Genomic DNA, 18,299 nt, shown 5'->3' on the forward strand with positions numbered 1-18,299 from the left:
CATCTTTGACCTAGTCATTGACACAAAGTAAAGCATCTAAAATAGTTTTGTTGTAATTTTTTACCCATAAGAAGCCATTCAATCGAAGAAAAGAGTTTTTTTTTTAAGTCAAGGCGGTAGAAAAGAACAAGTAAACAAACATTAATTCAACGATATGAATTGATGTGATTATTTAAGCTTGAAAAGACGCTTAATGAACATGAAGAAAACCTATAGGCATTTTTTTTAATAAGATTAAAATAGTCCTAGCTTGCTTAGAACCAAAATATTTTGTTTCTTTTAAAATATTCCAAAAGTCGTAAACTAAGCTATGAAATTACAGTTGATATTACAAAAATATTGCCAGATCTATGAAAGCTATGACAATATCTTAGGTTTAAATTTTCAAATAATATCTATTAGGTTTCATTTCATATGGTTGGGAAACGTTTGCCTGCATGCAAGCAATCGCCCGGTCAACTGAGAATTAAAAAGTAAATCATTTTGTAGATGAATAGCACATTTTGCATTTTCATTTTGTTTTTCGGAACACTTAGTTTTCTTTTTGGAGGAACTGCTATTTTGTTAGCCATTCTTAACCCTCTGTCGGCACACGGGTGCGCATTTGGCAGACAAAAATTTAAAAATTAACAATTTTTAAAAAAAGTGTGCTTCAAACAGTTTCTTTAAAATATAGGCAACTACCTATGTATTTTTTTTACGAATTTGGAATATAATATTCGAACTCTTCTGCATATTTCCTATAAAATAATTAGACCTGTAAAAAAATTATAACGACATAAAAAAGTAAGACCCAAATTCGCACACGCGTCACAAAAAAGAGTTGTGCTGCCTACAGAGGATTAACATTAAAAATACATATTTTATCAAACAAAATCGTAAAAGAGATTGTTGATAAAATATTTTTTTCACCAAAATGTCCCTTACAGTGTTTTCTATATCAGAGTTTAAAGGTTTAATAAGTTGGATCTTAGCATCAGGAATGAAGCAAATGAAGTAGGAACATTTTTTCAATAATTTTTGTATTGCGAACTATTTTGTCTTAAGAAAGTATGTGTATATTTTCTTGAAGCAGGTCTGTTAAAGATACAAAATAGTTTTGAGAAGAAGATGAAGAAAAAAAGATTCGAAACGCATTATTTGGTCTAAAGTCTAAAGATCATAACAATCAAATATTGTTTAATTTAAAACGCAATATAAATTACCAAATTGCACCCCGTTAAAAATAATTCTGCGACCGCCTTTGGAAAAAAAAAAGAGTATAAACGAAGGAATAATATAACGATCGCATCATTTGGCATTACACGTTTCGTATATAAACGTTGGTTGGTTTGGTTGCGCGTTTGTACGTGTACAAGAAGCCCGGCTCAGCTAAGTGGTGGGAAATAATTTTTAAATAAAATTTCAACAACTTTAAAAACTTCAGTTTGTCGTGGTTCTTCTTAACATAAACAACGCGGTGGGGTTCGCGCTCCTTTTCGGTTCAACAATATCCGATCAACCGATTACGAAATAAAATTATTAGCAATTTTTTTTTCTCAATTTTATTTTTTCTTTGATTTTAATTCGTTTCGTAAGTGCAACGAAATTTCGACAAAAGTGAGTTGTGATTTTGTATTTTTACTTGTCTCTATATGCGATTGTTATATCAAAAAAATGCCATAAATTTTTAAATTAAATTTATGATTTTTTTCTATGATTTTGTTTCAAAATAATATTTTTTTTAAAAAGGATATAATTTAGTCCTTTTTTCTTTTTGTTTGTGGTAAATTGATTAAGTTTCTTAGGACTTTTCTGAACTTAATTTTGTGGCAACACCATCACATTACATAAATGCATGTTTCTTGATTAAGTGAATGGTTGCAACAGGAAATGTTGCATGTTATTTGAATATGATGTATACAATGGCCAAATCTTATGTAGTTCAAAGAAGTGGAGGATAATTTTTATATTTTTATACATTTTTTTTTCTGAAGAAAATAAAAATGTAAAAGATACAAAAGATATACCTTAATCAAAAAGCGTACTTGGTACATACTCCCATTCTGTTACGTCGTCGTTGTCTTCTTCGTCTTTGTCGTGTCGGTCAAGACAACTTTCGCTTTCTCTTTGAACTCGGTTTTGTTGCAAACCGAACGACTTTACAACACAGAGTTGATTTTGTATTAAAAAAAAAAATAATAAATAAATAAAAAAACAGAGTGAGTGAAAGAAGTTCACTGTCTTTATGGTCTTTTTGTCTGTGATGTAATAAATTAATGCAAAAATTGTGTCTGAATCTAGCGTCTGAAAATCTTCTTGAACCAAATTCGAACATTTTATTTGATTTTTATTTAAATTTATTGTTGGTTTTTATTTTGTCTCTGTGAGGAAAAAAAAAGTAAGTAGATAGATAAAGTGAAGGTTTTGTTTAAAGAGATTTATTAGAAGACAAATAAAAAATGAATTGAAAAAAAGGAACCAAAAACTCGAAGTGATTGATTTGAAGAGATATATAACTAATCTAATTCTTTTTCATTACTGTTTCCAAAATATTCCAAAATTTCAAGAAAATTTGAATCTTTTCTAAAGTTTATTCAAATTAATATTTTTCGTCATTTATCATATCAATATTTCTAACAAAATATGGAAAAAATTCGTCAAAACAAAGTCAATATTTTGAACATTTGTTTTAATAAATAAGACTCTAAAAATTTAATCCAATAAAAAATTGCAACCAAGAATTGCGTAGTTATACAAAAACAAATCTACGAGTAGCTATGTGTTTATTGTATCCATTTAAAAAATTATTTTTTTTTTTTTAATATTATTAGGTAATAAATTTTGATTTTGATTTATAAGTTATTTTAAAGTTTTGTTTTAAAAAATCGTTGGAGTAGCAAAAGTGTTAAAAATTAAAAAAAAGGTTCTATGGGAGGCACATTTAATAGTTATAATCGAAAAAAGATCCAAAAAGTAAACACAAAATTAGCATACCTCGAAAATGTTACATATATAGAGATATAAATTGGAGGTGAGGTATTAAAAAAAAAATTTTTCAGAATTCTACAAAATCCATCTGTTAAGGCAGTTGAAATATGAACCAATGAGGTAACTATTAAAAGCCATATCAGAAAAAGTTATTACTAGATTGATTAGACTCCAGAAATAATCAATAATTTGTTAAATCAATCTATTGTACTAAAAATGATAATAATACAAAAAGAAATTTACTGGGAAGAAAACGGAGAGTCCATTCAGTTAAAATCTAGCTTTTTAAGAAATTCGTTATTTCGGTATTTCAGTAGATTTTGACCTAACACTTACCAGATAATAATGTACATGTACATACATATTTTAAATCTAATGAACCTGTAAGAACATACAAGTTCGATTTTGTTAACTATATTCTATATTTGAAGAATTATTTTGTTTTTATTCTCCGAAAATTCTTTGAATATTTCAAGACTTGTAGTACATATACTGATAAAATTGTTTTATTTTTGACAAATACATTTTTCAAAATTCACACTAAACAGCTTTTTTTGAATTATAAAATTATATTAAAAGAGGTATAGTGATCAGTTTAAACTGTTCAAAATTAAAAATCGGATTTTATACCTACAGAAATTTTGGATTTTTCATTTTTTTTTTTTAATTAGAAATAAAATAAAATGTAGCCTTATTCCCCTCATGAAATTTAATATCTTTTTCAAAGTAAAATGAAACAAAGTTTCAATACTACCTACATACATTTTTAGTACAAGAACTTATTTATGTAAAGTTATAAAATGATAATTTTTGTTTAATTGCGCGTTTTCCAAAAAATATATACCTTCAAATTTTGACAAATGTAACCCACCGAATTTTTCAAACGGCATTCAGTCGGGTTATATTTTTTAGTGCACCTAAAATTGGATTTTGATGGAACTTTTTTCTCTTAAACTGATTGTTTTAAAAATACAATGGTCGGAAAAAGTATTTTGACAAAATGAACATTTTTCTAACTGATGAGAATAATCTGTAACGGTTAAACATAAAATAAGGAAGTTGACGGTTATTTATTAAGTATATAATGGTGAATATCATGATGGTCAATGTCAGTCATATAGTTGGTATTATGCTTCGAGGCTGCATTTTTTGTATAAAAAGTATTAATTTTTGAGGGAAAAAAGTATTTTGACAAACGTTCTTTTTCAACGTTGGTAAGGTAACGTAATGCATTATACGTGTTTCAAGCACGTATACAACTGACAGACTTGTTAAGGCCCCTATTTGTAAAAAATTGGGCAAAACGGCGGAACTTAACATTGAAATTAGTGCATCTTCTGTTGCAAGTCATAACTTCTGTGTGTCTGTTAAAAAATCTGTAGAGAATTGAATTTATAGCGGGAAACTAAAAATTACCAAATATACAAACACAAAAATATAATTCTACTATTAAAAATTTACCACAAATGGACAAAAAACGAAAAAAATGCACTTAAAAAAATTGAAGCATTTTGAAGAATTTACTTTATCGCGTATTGACTCCAAAAAGTCTGAATTTGGAAATGCCATTCTTTCATCAAAAACCTTGTAAGCAAAAGTACCCTTTGCATTGAGCTCGAAGAAGACAATTTTACCATGTTTATGGGAAGATAATACAGTATTTATCTCATAAAACAAAAATTGAAAAAAACTGAATTCTCAAAGAAACATATTGGTATGCTTCTTTCATTCAAAAACAAACTTTTATGGACCACATTCTCAAAAATTTCTATATCAATGATCCGGGAAACGAAAAGGAACTGTTGAAGCTCCGTGAAAATTTGGTCAAGTTTGTTCCAGAAGCGAAAAGCACAACAACATGTCAATTTGAGAATTAAATTTTTTTTTCAATTTTTGTTTTATGAGATAAATACTGTATTATCTTCCCATAAACATGGTAAAATTGTCTTCTTTGATCTCAATGCAAAGGGTACTTTTGCTAACAAAGTTTTTGATGAAAGAATGGCATTTCCAAATTCAGACTTTTTGGAGTCAATCCGCGATAAAGTGAATTCTTCAAAATGCTTCAATTTTTCTTAGTGCATTTTTTTCATTTTTTGTCCATTTGTGGTAAATTTTGAATAGTATAATTATATTTTTCTGTTTGTATATTTGGTAATTTTTAATTTCCCGCGATAAATTCAGTTCTCCACAGATTTTTTAACAGACACACAGAAGTTATGACTTGCAACAGAAGATGCACTAATTTCAATGTTAAGTTCCGCCGTTTTGCCCAATTTTTTACAAATAGGGGCCTTAACAAGTCTGTCAGTTGTATACGTGCTTGAAACACGTATAATGCATTACGTTACCTTACCAACGTTGAAAAAGAACGTTTGTCAAAATACTTTTTTAACTCAAAAATTAATACTTTTTATACAAAAAATGCAGCCTCGAAGCATAATACCAACTATATGACTGACATTGACCATCATGATATTCACCATTATATACTTAATAAATAACCGTCAACTTCCTTATTTTATGTTTAACCGTTACAGATTATTCTCATCAGTTAGAAAAATGTTCATTTTGTCAAAATACTTTTTCCGACCATTGTAGTTGCATTATTATTTTATTAAATGTTAAAAACAACGATTTCTTTCATTGGACAAAATCGATGTAATAGGTTTAGTGGCATAAGAGAAACTTTGGATCAAAAACGTTTACTTTGTGTCTTTTTGAGGTTTAATCCTAAAAAGGATTTGGATTTTCAAATGCAAATATAAATAAATATTACCTAAATGTTAAATGTTAATTTACAGCCACACACTTCACCCATTCAATTCAGTCATCAAACAATTAGTCTTAATCCAGCCTTTAGAAACAGTTTTAATAATAAAGTTACTGAAAATATCATATTCGCACACTTTTTCGCCAGACTCAATGCAAACAGTTGTTTTCATGACAGAATTTGGGTTTTTTTTTACACTAGTGTTTTTTGCGTGATACATTTAATTTTAAAATACAATTTATTTGTATTCATTGTTGATTGTTTCAAACGATTTGAGCCTATATGCAAAAAATCCCAAAATTTTATTTGATCTGGTTTTTATTGGAAAATAACACAAAATCCTGAATAAGACTGAATAAGAAACAACTGGTTTTTATTCCTATTATTTTATAATTAACAATAAAAAAAATCAATTTAATCAGGTGAATCCCATCGCTTCTCAAATGAATTCTATGATATTATGTTCTTCCTAAATTAATATATTTTATACTATGTCTAATTTTCAAATCAAAATTCGTATAAGAGTTATTTTGCGTAAATAATAAAAACACGTTTATAAAAGAAAACTGATGATTGTTTCTTTTTTTTTTCTGAATTACTAAATTAATTTGATTTGTTGTTTGTTTATTTTCTATTAATTTATTGAAGCAATTTGCAAATTTATTTTTAAATGCTAATTATTTTGATGAGACATTAGCCTTCAAATATTCATTAAAATACATTAAAAATTATTTAAAAAATGGCATTTCCTATTTTAAAATTGAACAAATAAACTTTATGTTTCTTTTTATTTTTTTTTATTAAACTATATACAAAAAAGTTGTTTTTTAACATTAATCTTAAATAATGTAACTTTGCTTAGAAGTTCATTCCTATTTTTTCAAGTCCTGAAAATATTTGATTTGACTAAAAATTTATTTGCTTTTTTTTTTTAACCGAAATGCTTATTTCATATTCTTCTCCGCAAATTAGAAGTACCTATTCTTCGTGCGAAACCAGCTCCAATGTCAAGAATCTCCACTTAGCAAACTCTTAAGACGCACATTTTTTTTTATTAATCGAAACATTTCATGAGAGTAAAATTTACAATACCTTTTTTAACCATTAACCATTAGCTTTTTAAATCTAAACCTGAATGACAGTCGCCTAGGGACAGATAAATAAATAAAAATATATGCAAAAGGAGTTAAAAATGTTAATGGCTAAGACATCTAAAAAATCTACAATTAACATTACGAACAAAGCCTGTTGAAAGTTTTTTTTTGCTTATGTTATTCTTTCTAGACTATTGTGAAACTTGATTATGATCTATTCAGTACAAAAAATAAAAACAAATACGATTGCTATTGCTTAATTAAGGTGTGAAGTTTATTAATAAATCGGTGGGAATCAATCAACATAAGACTTCTAAAAATAAAATAAATAAACAAATCAGTAACATCATCAATTGTCAGAGTACCTAGTAGGGAAAAAAAATTCACATATCACATATTTAAAGCTAATCACGATTATATGTTCTTAGTAAATGTTCTTAAAAATTACATATTGTTACTATATTTATGTACTAACACACTTTTTGTCACTGAATTTTAACAATTTGTTTAACTTTACATTTAACACCTAACAAAAGTAAATCAAGCTACAAATCAAGGTTAGAACAATACAAAAAAAAATAAACTTAGCAGATTTCATAAGATAACTTAGTCAATTATATATTCATGTGTTTGATCTTCATAAACAAAAGAGAAACGAGTACATACATTTTTGCAAATCAAATGAAACAACTCCTTATGTTTTTATTATTCTTATCAGATGAAATAATCATTCCTATTCCTTTTGCGTTTTGATCTTCAATTAGTACTTGCTTTATAAAAATGTAAAACAAACCAAGAATGCAACATGCTCCAATTTTGCAGATTCAATAACATTTTCCAAAAAAAGTTCTTTAATTTTTTTTTTTTGAACATTTTGAGTCACACGATAATGAAAAAAAAAAAACAAAACTTTTGCACACGGAAAGTTAAGAACCTAACCTCTTCTTGTGAATATGAATAGAAACTAAACTTCCGTCACGTACAGACATATTTTCTTTGTTAATGCTCATATATTTAAACTTGTCCAAGCTACTTCAAAACGGTTTCTAGGAATGTTTTTGTGTTCTTGTTACAGAAAATATTAAATGGTGCTTAATATTAAGCTTTCCGGATTAAGACCAAGCATAAACATGGAATGATTTATACTGAAAATCAAACCGTCTTCAATACTGACGTCACATTTTTTTCAGATTTACCAAATATGACTCCTTGTTGTTGTACAAATCGTATATAAAATCGAAATTGAAGATTGGTACAAGTTGCCCTAGAGTATAATTTTTTATTTCTAATTCATCACAAATATTTTCCAAAGAAAGCAAAAGTTATAAACATTTTTATTAATGTTTATCCAAAAATGGATAACATTCCACAGAGAATGATTGATTTATATAAAAATATTTAAACACATTGACGTAGAGACAACATACTTTTACTGTGTACTTATAAATTAATTTGCATTTTCAAACTATTTGTGATGCTTGTAATGTCTTAAATGCAACAATCAAGTTCATAATAAAAATTCATGACTTGAATACAAAATTTACACGCACTTCCGGACGATTTGATTGTATTGGTTAATCTAAGTTACAAAAAATAAGGTCGATAATGTCTTTTGTTTAAATGTAAATTGGCTTTATTTCAAGTTTTTAACAACGAGTTGAAGCACATTTGATTGTGGTTTTAATGAAGTTCTTAGAAATTTGTACTTTACGTACTTTGTAACTTAAAGAGTATTTGTTGTCAATGAAGGTTGGAAGATGTTTTAATTAAAATTGCATTGCAAAAAGGTTGAAAATGAAAAGATTTATTTTTTTAACAATATAAAATTAATAGTATAAAAATATTCGAATCAGCGGATCAATTGTCAAGACTAAAATAAGAGGAAGGAATGAAAATACCACTTGTTCATTAAGAATTTTGTTAAATAATAAAATAAATTTTTTATTAGTAAACAAAATTTGTTGCGGAATTGTAGGTGCCTTGTTTTTAAAGATAATTATCTTGTTGGTTTTAAATTACTGTATTTGGGGAAATTCCTCAAGGCAGCTTATACGTTCGTTGAATATTAATTTTGTGCAAAGAGTTTACCTACGTTTTTTTATTTTTTTTTTTTATTTTAATGGTGCACACGTAATGTGGCCTTTCAAAAATACAATAAGGTTTCGCATTAATAAACTACATTCATAAAGCCCATTGAACTCAGTGCAAATATATTTCTTTTAATATAGATACCTACTCTAAGCAATATTTTGAAGAAAATTGAAGGTGATTATCATGAAGTATAATAAAAGAAAATAATCACATAAATATTGAACATGTTATAAATTAACAATTAACAAAAAAAAAAATTAAATTTATTGTATCTGAACTTGTAAAACAAAATGGTTGATCGTAAAATAAGTACCAATGATTAATTTGTTTCCTGTAAACACAGTCCAATGAACTTAATTACAATATCAATGTTTTACTGACTAGAAGAGTATAATGTTTTATAAGCAAAGAGTTATAATGTAGCTGAATTGCATCATTGTGTACTTATTATTTATAAAGTGGTTCTTTGAACCATAAATTCCAAAATATTTAAAATTAAAACAATACAACTTTAATAACAATAAACGTTGAATTATCTTAACAATACAATCGTTCATGTTATAGTTAATTATTACTTTGTATTAGATTTTCTCCAATATTAAAATGATTGAATTTTGCATTTCTTAGAAATCGGTATAGCTAACGAGGTTAAATGGAAAATACTAACAAGTGAGAGCTGATAAAATATTAAAAATGAGTTGTCATAGAAAAGCATACAACAAGAGTATTCTAGAAGTTGAAGGAGTTATTTGAACTATTTTTTTTAGCGCTAGTCACAAGGCGGATTCTAACTGAAATACATATGATTCTAATTGAGTTGCTTTTCGAGTGTACCTACTGGTAGATTTTAGAGCAAGAAATGTGAATAAAAATATGTATTTTGGTCAAAATGAACAATTTTTTTAAAACTATTTGTCCTGCTGTACTATAGCATTTTAAGTATATAGAAAGACGATTTTTTTATAGGAAGTTACAAGTGCAGTTATTCCAAGACCTATTGAACTGTGGAAAATTTGTTCTCTTTGTCAAATGCCTGAAGACACTCTGTAGGATGCAACTTTAAGATGTAATAAGCTAAGCACTAAAGCTGCAAACAGTACCATAATACAAATTATTATTTTTTTTTTTTTTATCAAATGAAGATATTTTGAGTACTAGGAGAGGTTTAAATGTAATTCTAAGAAGTTTCTTTCTGGCACAATAGGAAATACTGCTAAAAAATTTTGAGAAAAGGCCGTTACATTTAAGAGTATTTTGGTAGTCTCTTAAAACTCATAATGTGCGTGCGGAATTCTTGCAGTTGCGATCTAATGCAGTTTTTTTTTTATCCTAGATGACTGTTATGGTTCCATTACTCAGGATCATTTAAAATTTACTTATTGATGTTTCAATTCGCTGAAATATAGATAATGTTTATTAGAAGTATTTTTAAGACTGGGTAAAAAGAAACTAGAGCTCAAACAAAGGGCTCTTTAAAATGATCTTTCCTAATCCTTCTTATACATATACATACCAATAATATCATTGAGATTTTTAAGATTTTGAAGATTTTTGAGCTGCAATTCTTTGCTTTGTCTAATGTGTTGCTCATTATAGTTGATATGGTTGGTTGGCCTGGACCCTCAGTGTCGTCAACGATTTATCGAACATTTTATGCCATTCATATCTCTTGTTTTCGATTGATCCTCTGATAACTGAAGACACTTTAGTAGCACTCAGAGCCAAAAGTTCATTTGGTAACCAAAATTGAATGCAACTTCTTAGCTCAATAAAATCAGACAATGTTAAAATAAAAAAAAAAAATAAAATAAAACACATCTGAATTTGGTTGCAAGCGTAACTAAAACTGCAATGCAACTTAAATTTCCTCGCATAAAAAGTTTGGTTATTTAATATTAACTAAGATTACATCTTCGCATCTTAAGAAGGATACTAATTTTTTTTTTCGTCTTCTCTTCCTTCTGGTTCCCTCAATTTTCTGATGTAGCCCTCTATGCCAAAGTCATTTTTCAACGTTGTTTTATTATAAAAATTGTATTCTCAAATGTTCGCTATAGCTATGATTTTTTAGTTTTTATGTTTTTGAAGTGTTTCGGGAACGCTTTTTTAGGTATATTAGATGGAAAATAGAACTGAAAAATTGTCTTACGAAAACAAATATTATTTCCAAATGCATGCATTATTTTACTTAATTTGGTCTCACTTAAATCAAATAGATATAGTTAAATAAATATTTTTTAATGCTAGAGGACGTGATTATTTACTCGCCCCTATTCGAGTAGCAGATTAATGGTATTTGCACATTTAATCAAATTTTTTTGAGGTTTATATAAGGGGACAGCAATTTAATCTTGAAAATTTAAATGTATCTATACATTGAAACTTTAATGAATGACAAAGTATTAATGGTTTTAGTGTGAATATTATCACCTATTTGACATTGAATTTTGGTGCATAAAAATGTTGATTTGAAAGAATAAATTCATTCTAAAATAGCCTCAATGGTTTACCCAAGAACTAACCGCAAGATGACAAAACAGAGAGCCTTGTAAAATTTTCCATTAAATTCAAAATAATTCTGAAAAAGACAACGAAACAAGTTTTGCCAGTTGATAGCATTTCTCATTTTGTTTGTTTGTTATTTCTTCATCTAAGACGAAAACAAAAATCAAAAGATACAAATATTAGAATTGAATCTTAAGACTCTGTTCGATATTATTATAGCTTTCGGACATACTTTTATATAAATTACACGTGCCATATTCAAGCAATAACAAAACTGCTCACTTTAGTTCTTAAGCATTTCGAAATCAATAAGTGTGGATTTATTTAAACACCGGTATGCACCTGTAATCTTATTACATTATTAGACATTAATATTGTTTGCTTGAGTAATATTTATTTATTAAAACAAGTTTGATTAGATAGACACCACACAAATTTAGGAAGCACGCTCTAAGCCTTTGCAGACAGAAGAAATAAAAATAAACTTTTGTCTGTTAAATTTAATACGAAAGATGCCACAAAACATAAAACCAAAAAAAAAATCGAATATACAAAATTTATATAATAATTTGCATAAATTGCTGAAACTTTGTTTGTATATCCAAATGACCTTGAACTGATTCGATGAATGCCAAACGTGATTTGGTGTTGAATTTTTTGGGCATCTTTCAAATATTACAACATAAATTTGATATATTGTATGTACCAACGATATAAAATTACATTTTATTTTTAAACTACTACAAAACTGTTTGTTTATGCTAATGGTTAATAATATTTGAAATATGCATTAATTATAATGCAAATCTAAATTAAATTTTAATTTAGTTTAAATATTATACCACGACCACGATGAGTACCCTTTCAAAGCCAAAATTGTCCAATTCATATGAGCTCATTAACATCACGTTCGTATTGAATTTTTTTGTCTTGCATTAATTGAATATTGGTAAACTTTAAGAAACCATGATGGGTATATCGGTATCGTGGTATAATATTGATTCATTTTGGCTCTTGGGTTTATCAGTTTCACTCACCTACATTTAAGGTCTTCGGCCTTAGGCAACATTTTGATTTTTATGTACAAAATTCACATTCAAATTAGTATGATATTGCGCAATATTTGAATATATTTTTTTCTTTTTAATTTTAACTGACGAAAAATATTTGAAGGTTAAATTTGTTTTTATTTCATTGTTCATTAGTCATTTCTCGAAGTTATTCAGTTTTGTTGTGTTAGACATTGTATGTTAATCGAACTGAATTGCATTATAAAAATGTCATTCGTAGATAACTTCTAGTTAAAAAAATAAAACTTCCTAATTAATTAGCAATATGTTAAAAAGAATGCATAAAAATAGAAACCGCAATAAAAGGAAGGAAGTTAATTGTTTGATATATGAACTTCTTAATTCTTCTGATAGCATATTCTTTTGTATTTGGTATTAATGTCAAAAATTTCATGGATTCCAAGAAGTGCATCTTCTTCCGCTTGAATATTTTCCTTAGTTATTGCTGTTGACCTTTGTGGATATTCAAATATCATAGCACTACATAAGATTTTGCATGTTTTTTTTTACCCTCGTTTTCGATGAAAATGCTCAACTAATACCTACCTAATTTCTGATCCGAAGTAACATTCCTGATTGCGTACAACACTTCCAAGTTGAAATGAGATATATGGGAGTAAAAGACAATTTTCCATCGTTAAAGCGATATATGCAATTTTCTCAGAAACTAACTTCAAACAAAAAAAAATATTTTGAACACAACGGCAACACTCACAATATTTGCATACACGTTTTTAAAAAGCCAGAATCTCATTTCTATCTGTAAAATTTAAATCCACTAAATTTAATAAAGAGTTTTTGAAAAAATGGCCCTCAACTCAGAATTTTGAAAAAAAAAAAATGTTATTAAAAAATTTTAAATGACTTTTTTTCAAATTTTTTCGTAGTTAAATATGAATTTGTTTTAAAAAATTTGTTTGGCCATAAGTATTATCAGTTGCATTCCCAAGAGGAAAAGGTAATATATATTACAGTTAAAAAAAATTCAAAAAAACTTCAATTTCATAGGAATTTTTTTGATAAAAACTGAATTTTTGCATTGAAATAATTGATTTACTCAAAGACTTTGGCAAATAAGTACTTTAAACTTTTGCTATTTAACTTTCAACAAAAAGGGCTATTGAATGAAGAAAAAAAAAACTTTATATTTAAATGTTGAACTTAAAGAAAAAAATAAGTTAATTTTTTTTTTCAAAACAAAGTTCTTCGAAAATGAAACACTTTTTAATTTTTTTTCATAATAATTTATAATTTCAAATCATAATAAATGTGGCCAGAAAATTTTGAAAAATAAATGCATTTTGTATCACGAAAAAGTTTTAAAAAGGACATGTTAAAATTTTTTCAATATTTTTTTTTTTCAAAAATCTGAGTTTAATTACAATTTTTCAAAAACCCTCTCCTCAATTTACTTAACTCTAATTTTACAAATACAAATAAGCTTCTAGCTTTTTAAAAATGTATATTAAAATATTCTAGGTGGTACCGTTGTGTTCAAATACTTGTTTTTGTGTTTGAAGTCAATTTGTGAGAAAATTGCATTTATCGCCTAAGCGATGGAAGATTGTCCTTCACTCCGCTTTAGTTGTTTTCTTTTAATTGCCTAGACAATCTTTTGGCATTAGTAAACTTATGAAATTTTGTTCACAAAAATCTTCAATTTAATTTAAAAAATCAAAACGGCAACACCGGCAATTTTTAATCTATAGACTTTAAAGTATTTTTAATTACCGACGTTTGAAAAAAAAGATCATCAAAATCAGAGCTGTTCGACCGGGTTCCCTAATATTGCCATTTTTTGAGCTTAAGTTACTCCACTATTAGTCTTTTTTTGATAAGATAAAAATTCTTATTAAAATAAAATGAAGATCACCTATTGCTTTAAGAGGGTGGGATTTAAAGAGTCCATCATTTTATTCTTAAAAAAAATATTCCTAAAACAAACACATTTTTCATTCTAAAATATTGGCATTACATACTTAAATGACTGTAATTTAAATTAATAGCTTGTTTCTTTATATTTGCTTAATGTTCCCCTATTTTTATTTTAGTGATTGAAACCGAAGTTATTCACACCACAAACTTATCCACTGCACCTGATGAATATGACCCGTATGTTTGCAAACTAGACCCTGAACTTCGAGCTGTAGCAAAAGAAGAACTCCATGAAGATGACAACATTAGGAAACAAGCTTTGGCCCAATTCCGCGAATGGATTGCCAAACATCCCAACATCACAAAATGCCGCACCGATTCGATTTTCCTACTCCGATTCTTGCGTACAAAGAAGTTTTCTGTACCCGCTGCTTGTGAAATGTTGGAACGTTATCTTACCATCCGTCAACTTTTTCCACAATGGTTCTCGAAATTGGACATTGATGATCCAGCATTGAATGAAATTTTTGAAAATGGTTATCTTGTACCACTTCCGGAACGTGATGAATTTGGTAGGCAAGTTATTTTCTCGGTTGGTGGCAAATTCGATCCGTACAAATATACTTCCGTTCAAATGGCTCGTATACATTCGTTGATTTGTGAAGCATTGTTGGATGAAGAAGATTCTCAAGTTGCTGGTTATGTTTATGTTAATGATGAATCTGGAATGAATATGGGATTTATAAGTCTATGGTCATTGACGGATTTGAGAAGTATCTTGAAGTGTATACAGGCAAGTATTAAATCATTTGACATCTATAATACAAAAAAAAAAAACTAATTTTTGGTATTTTGTTTATAGAATTCAACACCAATGAGACATAAGGAAACTCATTTCATCAATATTCCACACTACGCAAACCGCATTATTGAATTGGCCGTTTCAATGCTCAGTGACAAACTTAAGAAGAGAATAATGGTAAGGATTTTAAAAATGTCCCGAGTTTAAATTTTTCAAGAAGGAAAGAGTCTTCAAATATCTACTATCTTATCATATAACCCAAAGATCTTATTTTTTTAATTTTGCTATTTGGCAATTCATTTAAAGTGATCTTTTTTAAGTAAGAAATAATATCTTTCCTGAAGTTAGTGATACTAGTAAGACTACTGGTACTAAAATCTGAAAGGCTTCAGAAAAATATTCACACTAATGAGCCAGTCATTATAATTACTACCTATTTTCTTAAACTTGGTCATAATAATAATTTTACCCAATTTCCGGTTTAACTTGTTTTGAATTATTCGAAGTAGAGTTTCTTCCTCAAATACATAATACCTTGACCATACCAAAACCAAAGCGATCATAACTAGATATTTTCTTATATTACACTAGTTTACAAAAAAAAAAAAAATTGTTGACACCAAGTGCATTTATAATTTTCATATAGATTTTATGGATAGGTTTTCGAGATATGATTTTTTAAAGTTTTTTGTCGTTTTTTTCCCACCATACTTAGTACTCGGGCTCGTAATAATATATAAGCAATATATTAATAAGCAACAAACACTGGAATAACTATTTTGGATCACTCCAGATGTTAAAGTACAATGTATCAAAAACATTTTAAAGGAAATTTTTTTAAAGAAATTTTTGTCAACAAAAATTTCTTAATGAATACAAAATTCTAAATCATTTAAATCCTCATAGTTTTATATTTTTTATATGTAGTGCACTTTCTGGCTAATCACCGTTTTTTATAACATGTGTAAACGGAAAATGGCTCAAAAAAAAAAAAAAAACAGTAGATTTTGAAAGTCCATATTTTATGCAATTTTGGTTGTATTAAATTTTTCTTTCCTCCGTTACATGTTCAATATCTATAAATGCTCAAAGTAAAAAAATAGACTAATTAGTAAAAACATCAAAAATGTCCTGTTTTTTGAAAAGTTTTTCTTAAGTTTTTTGAAAATGATATTATATCGATAGGAAATTTAATTATCTATAAAAAATTACTTAATAAAAATTTTCAAATTCAGCTTCCTTTTCAAGTTATAGAAAAAACACAAAAAGTAACAAAAAGAGTCGAAAATATTGATCGTTACAAAATGTATCATATCCTTATAACTTATCCATAGATTTTGAAAATTATCTTGTTATCTCTGCCAGAAAGTGCACTTCACATAAAATAATAAAACTATATGAGGATTCGAAAGATTTAGATTTTTTATTTCATTAAGAAATTTTTTTTTTGGAAAAATTGATTTAAAAAAATCGATTTTTTAAAATGTTTTGATACATTGCACTTAAACATCTGGAGTGATCCAAAAAAGTTATTTCAGTGTTTGTTGCTTATTTATTCAGCTTTCACGTGTCGGTTTTTTTCGTCAGATTTATCGTTTATTACTCAAGATATAGTCCGACTACTAAGTATGCTGAAAAAAAACGTCAAAAAACTTTGAAAAATTATATCTCGAAAAAGTATCCCTCATAATTTTTTTTAAAGTGATTTCCGAGTTCCTTAGGTCAAAGTATGTAAGAAAAAAATAATGGGATTGAGTGTCCATTTTGGCTGTAAACCAGTATTATTTTATCAATTTGGCTTTGGAAAGTTTCCATAAACATCTTTTGCATTACTTTGCTTACCTTCTCTCTTGTCAGAACAGTCAAAATTCTCCAGCGTCATTTTTATAACACTGGTCAGAAATTTAAGAGTACTCAAGTGAAACTTTCTGTTAAAATTTTCGGTATTGATTCCTGCTTTTACCTCAATGTACCGCTTTATTATTCTCATTCATGTGCAACTTCACTTTAATTAATTTATTAAACTTTTTCAATTTCTTTCAGGTTCACAAATCAGTTGATGCACTTAAAACTAAAATCAATCCATCCATACTACCTCAAGAATATGGAGGCACTGTACCTCTAGCTGATATGATCAAACAATTCAAAGAAAAGCTAGTACAAAAACGAGCAGCTATATTGGCTTTGGATGATATGCATATAAAAGTAACAAAAGATGCTGTTAATTTTGCTGGCAATGATATTGGTGACATTGATTCTGGAGTTGTTGGAAGTTTTAGAAAGCTGGAGGTTGATTAAAAATCATATCAAATCAGCCTTAACTTATTATTTTTAATTTTAATAATTTTAATTTTTTTTTTTAAATTGAGTTATAGTTTTGTTGTGTATTAAACTGTATTTTTAATATTAAGCTTAAATGGTAATTAAAATATATATACTTTTTGTGTTAGTAACATTATTTTAATTAGTTGGTTGTTTTTATTAGTTTGGAAAAAAATTACAAATGGAGATTTTTAAAAGGTTAAATACTGATAAAAAGTACCTACGGGAAAAAAAGTGTGAAGAAATTTTGGAGATCAATATTTCTATCATATAAAATTTTAAATCTGCTATGTTTTATTGAAAGTTTGACTTAGATTTGGTTGAAAACTAACTAGAAAATCTTTGGAATGCTAAAAAGTGCATTATTAGTAGAAGTCTTACAGCACTAGGCCTTTTCCGTAGCTCACATTTCTACTTTTCAACTCAAAATGAAGAGTACCTTGTTCATATCCTAGAATGTTCTGGAAGGTTCATAGGACTTAACTTGAGTCTATCTGGCCAATTCGTCAGTTCGTTCATTTCCTTGAATATCACTGTTTCTTGGCAAATAGATAGTAAAATCTAGAAATCAGGATAAAATATGAGATATACGAAACAAACTACTTCTAAATTGTTGGTATTAAATTATTAGATAATAATTTAACTGACTTACTAAGCTTACATGCTTGGGTCACGAGCACGAAAACAAACAAACTATAACCCCTTTTAAATAAGCATTATGCTTCAATTAATTTAAATTGTCCCAGGTTCAAGTACCTTGTTAAATTACTTATACCATGGAATTTTAATGAACTTCT

At 27.5% G+C, this 18,299-nt stretch overlaps 1 protein-coding gene across 1 annotated transcript; it reads left to right on the forward strand.

The window, feature by feature from the left end:
- The first annotated feature begins 1,314 nt into the window (after nt 1-1,314).
- Nucleotides 1,315-17,610, forward strand: LOC129910989 (clavesin-1). Its single transcript, XM_055988611.1, has 4 exons — nt 1,315-1,599; nt 14,555-15,171; nt 15,241-15,357; nt 17,224-17,610. Coding segments are annotated over exons 1-4 (990 nt in total). The 5' UTR covers nt 1,315-1,598; the 3' UTR covers nt 17,479-17,610.
- Nucleotides 17,611-18,299: the final 689 nt, after the last annotated feature.

Source organism: Episyrphus balteatus, chromosome 2 (assembly GCF_945859705.1).
Source record: "Episyrphus balteatus chromosome 2, idEpiBalt1.1, whole genome shotgun sequence".
NCBI lineage: Eukaryota > Metazoa > Arthropoda > Insecta > Diptera > Syrphidae > Episyrphus > Episyrphus balteatus.

Excerpts from the sequence above, each read along its gene's own strand:
- LOC129910989 (XM_055988611.1), top strand. Across the intron at positions 15,172-15,240 it reads GTATCTTGAAGTGTATACAG|AATTCAACACCAATGAGACA; the intron begins GCAAGTATTAAA and ends TTTTGTTTATAG. Across the intron at positions 15,358-17,223 it reads AACTTAAGAAGAGAATAATG|GTTCACAAATCAGTTGATGC; the intron begins GTAAGGATTTTA and ends AATTTCTTTCAG.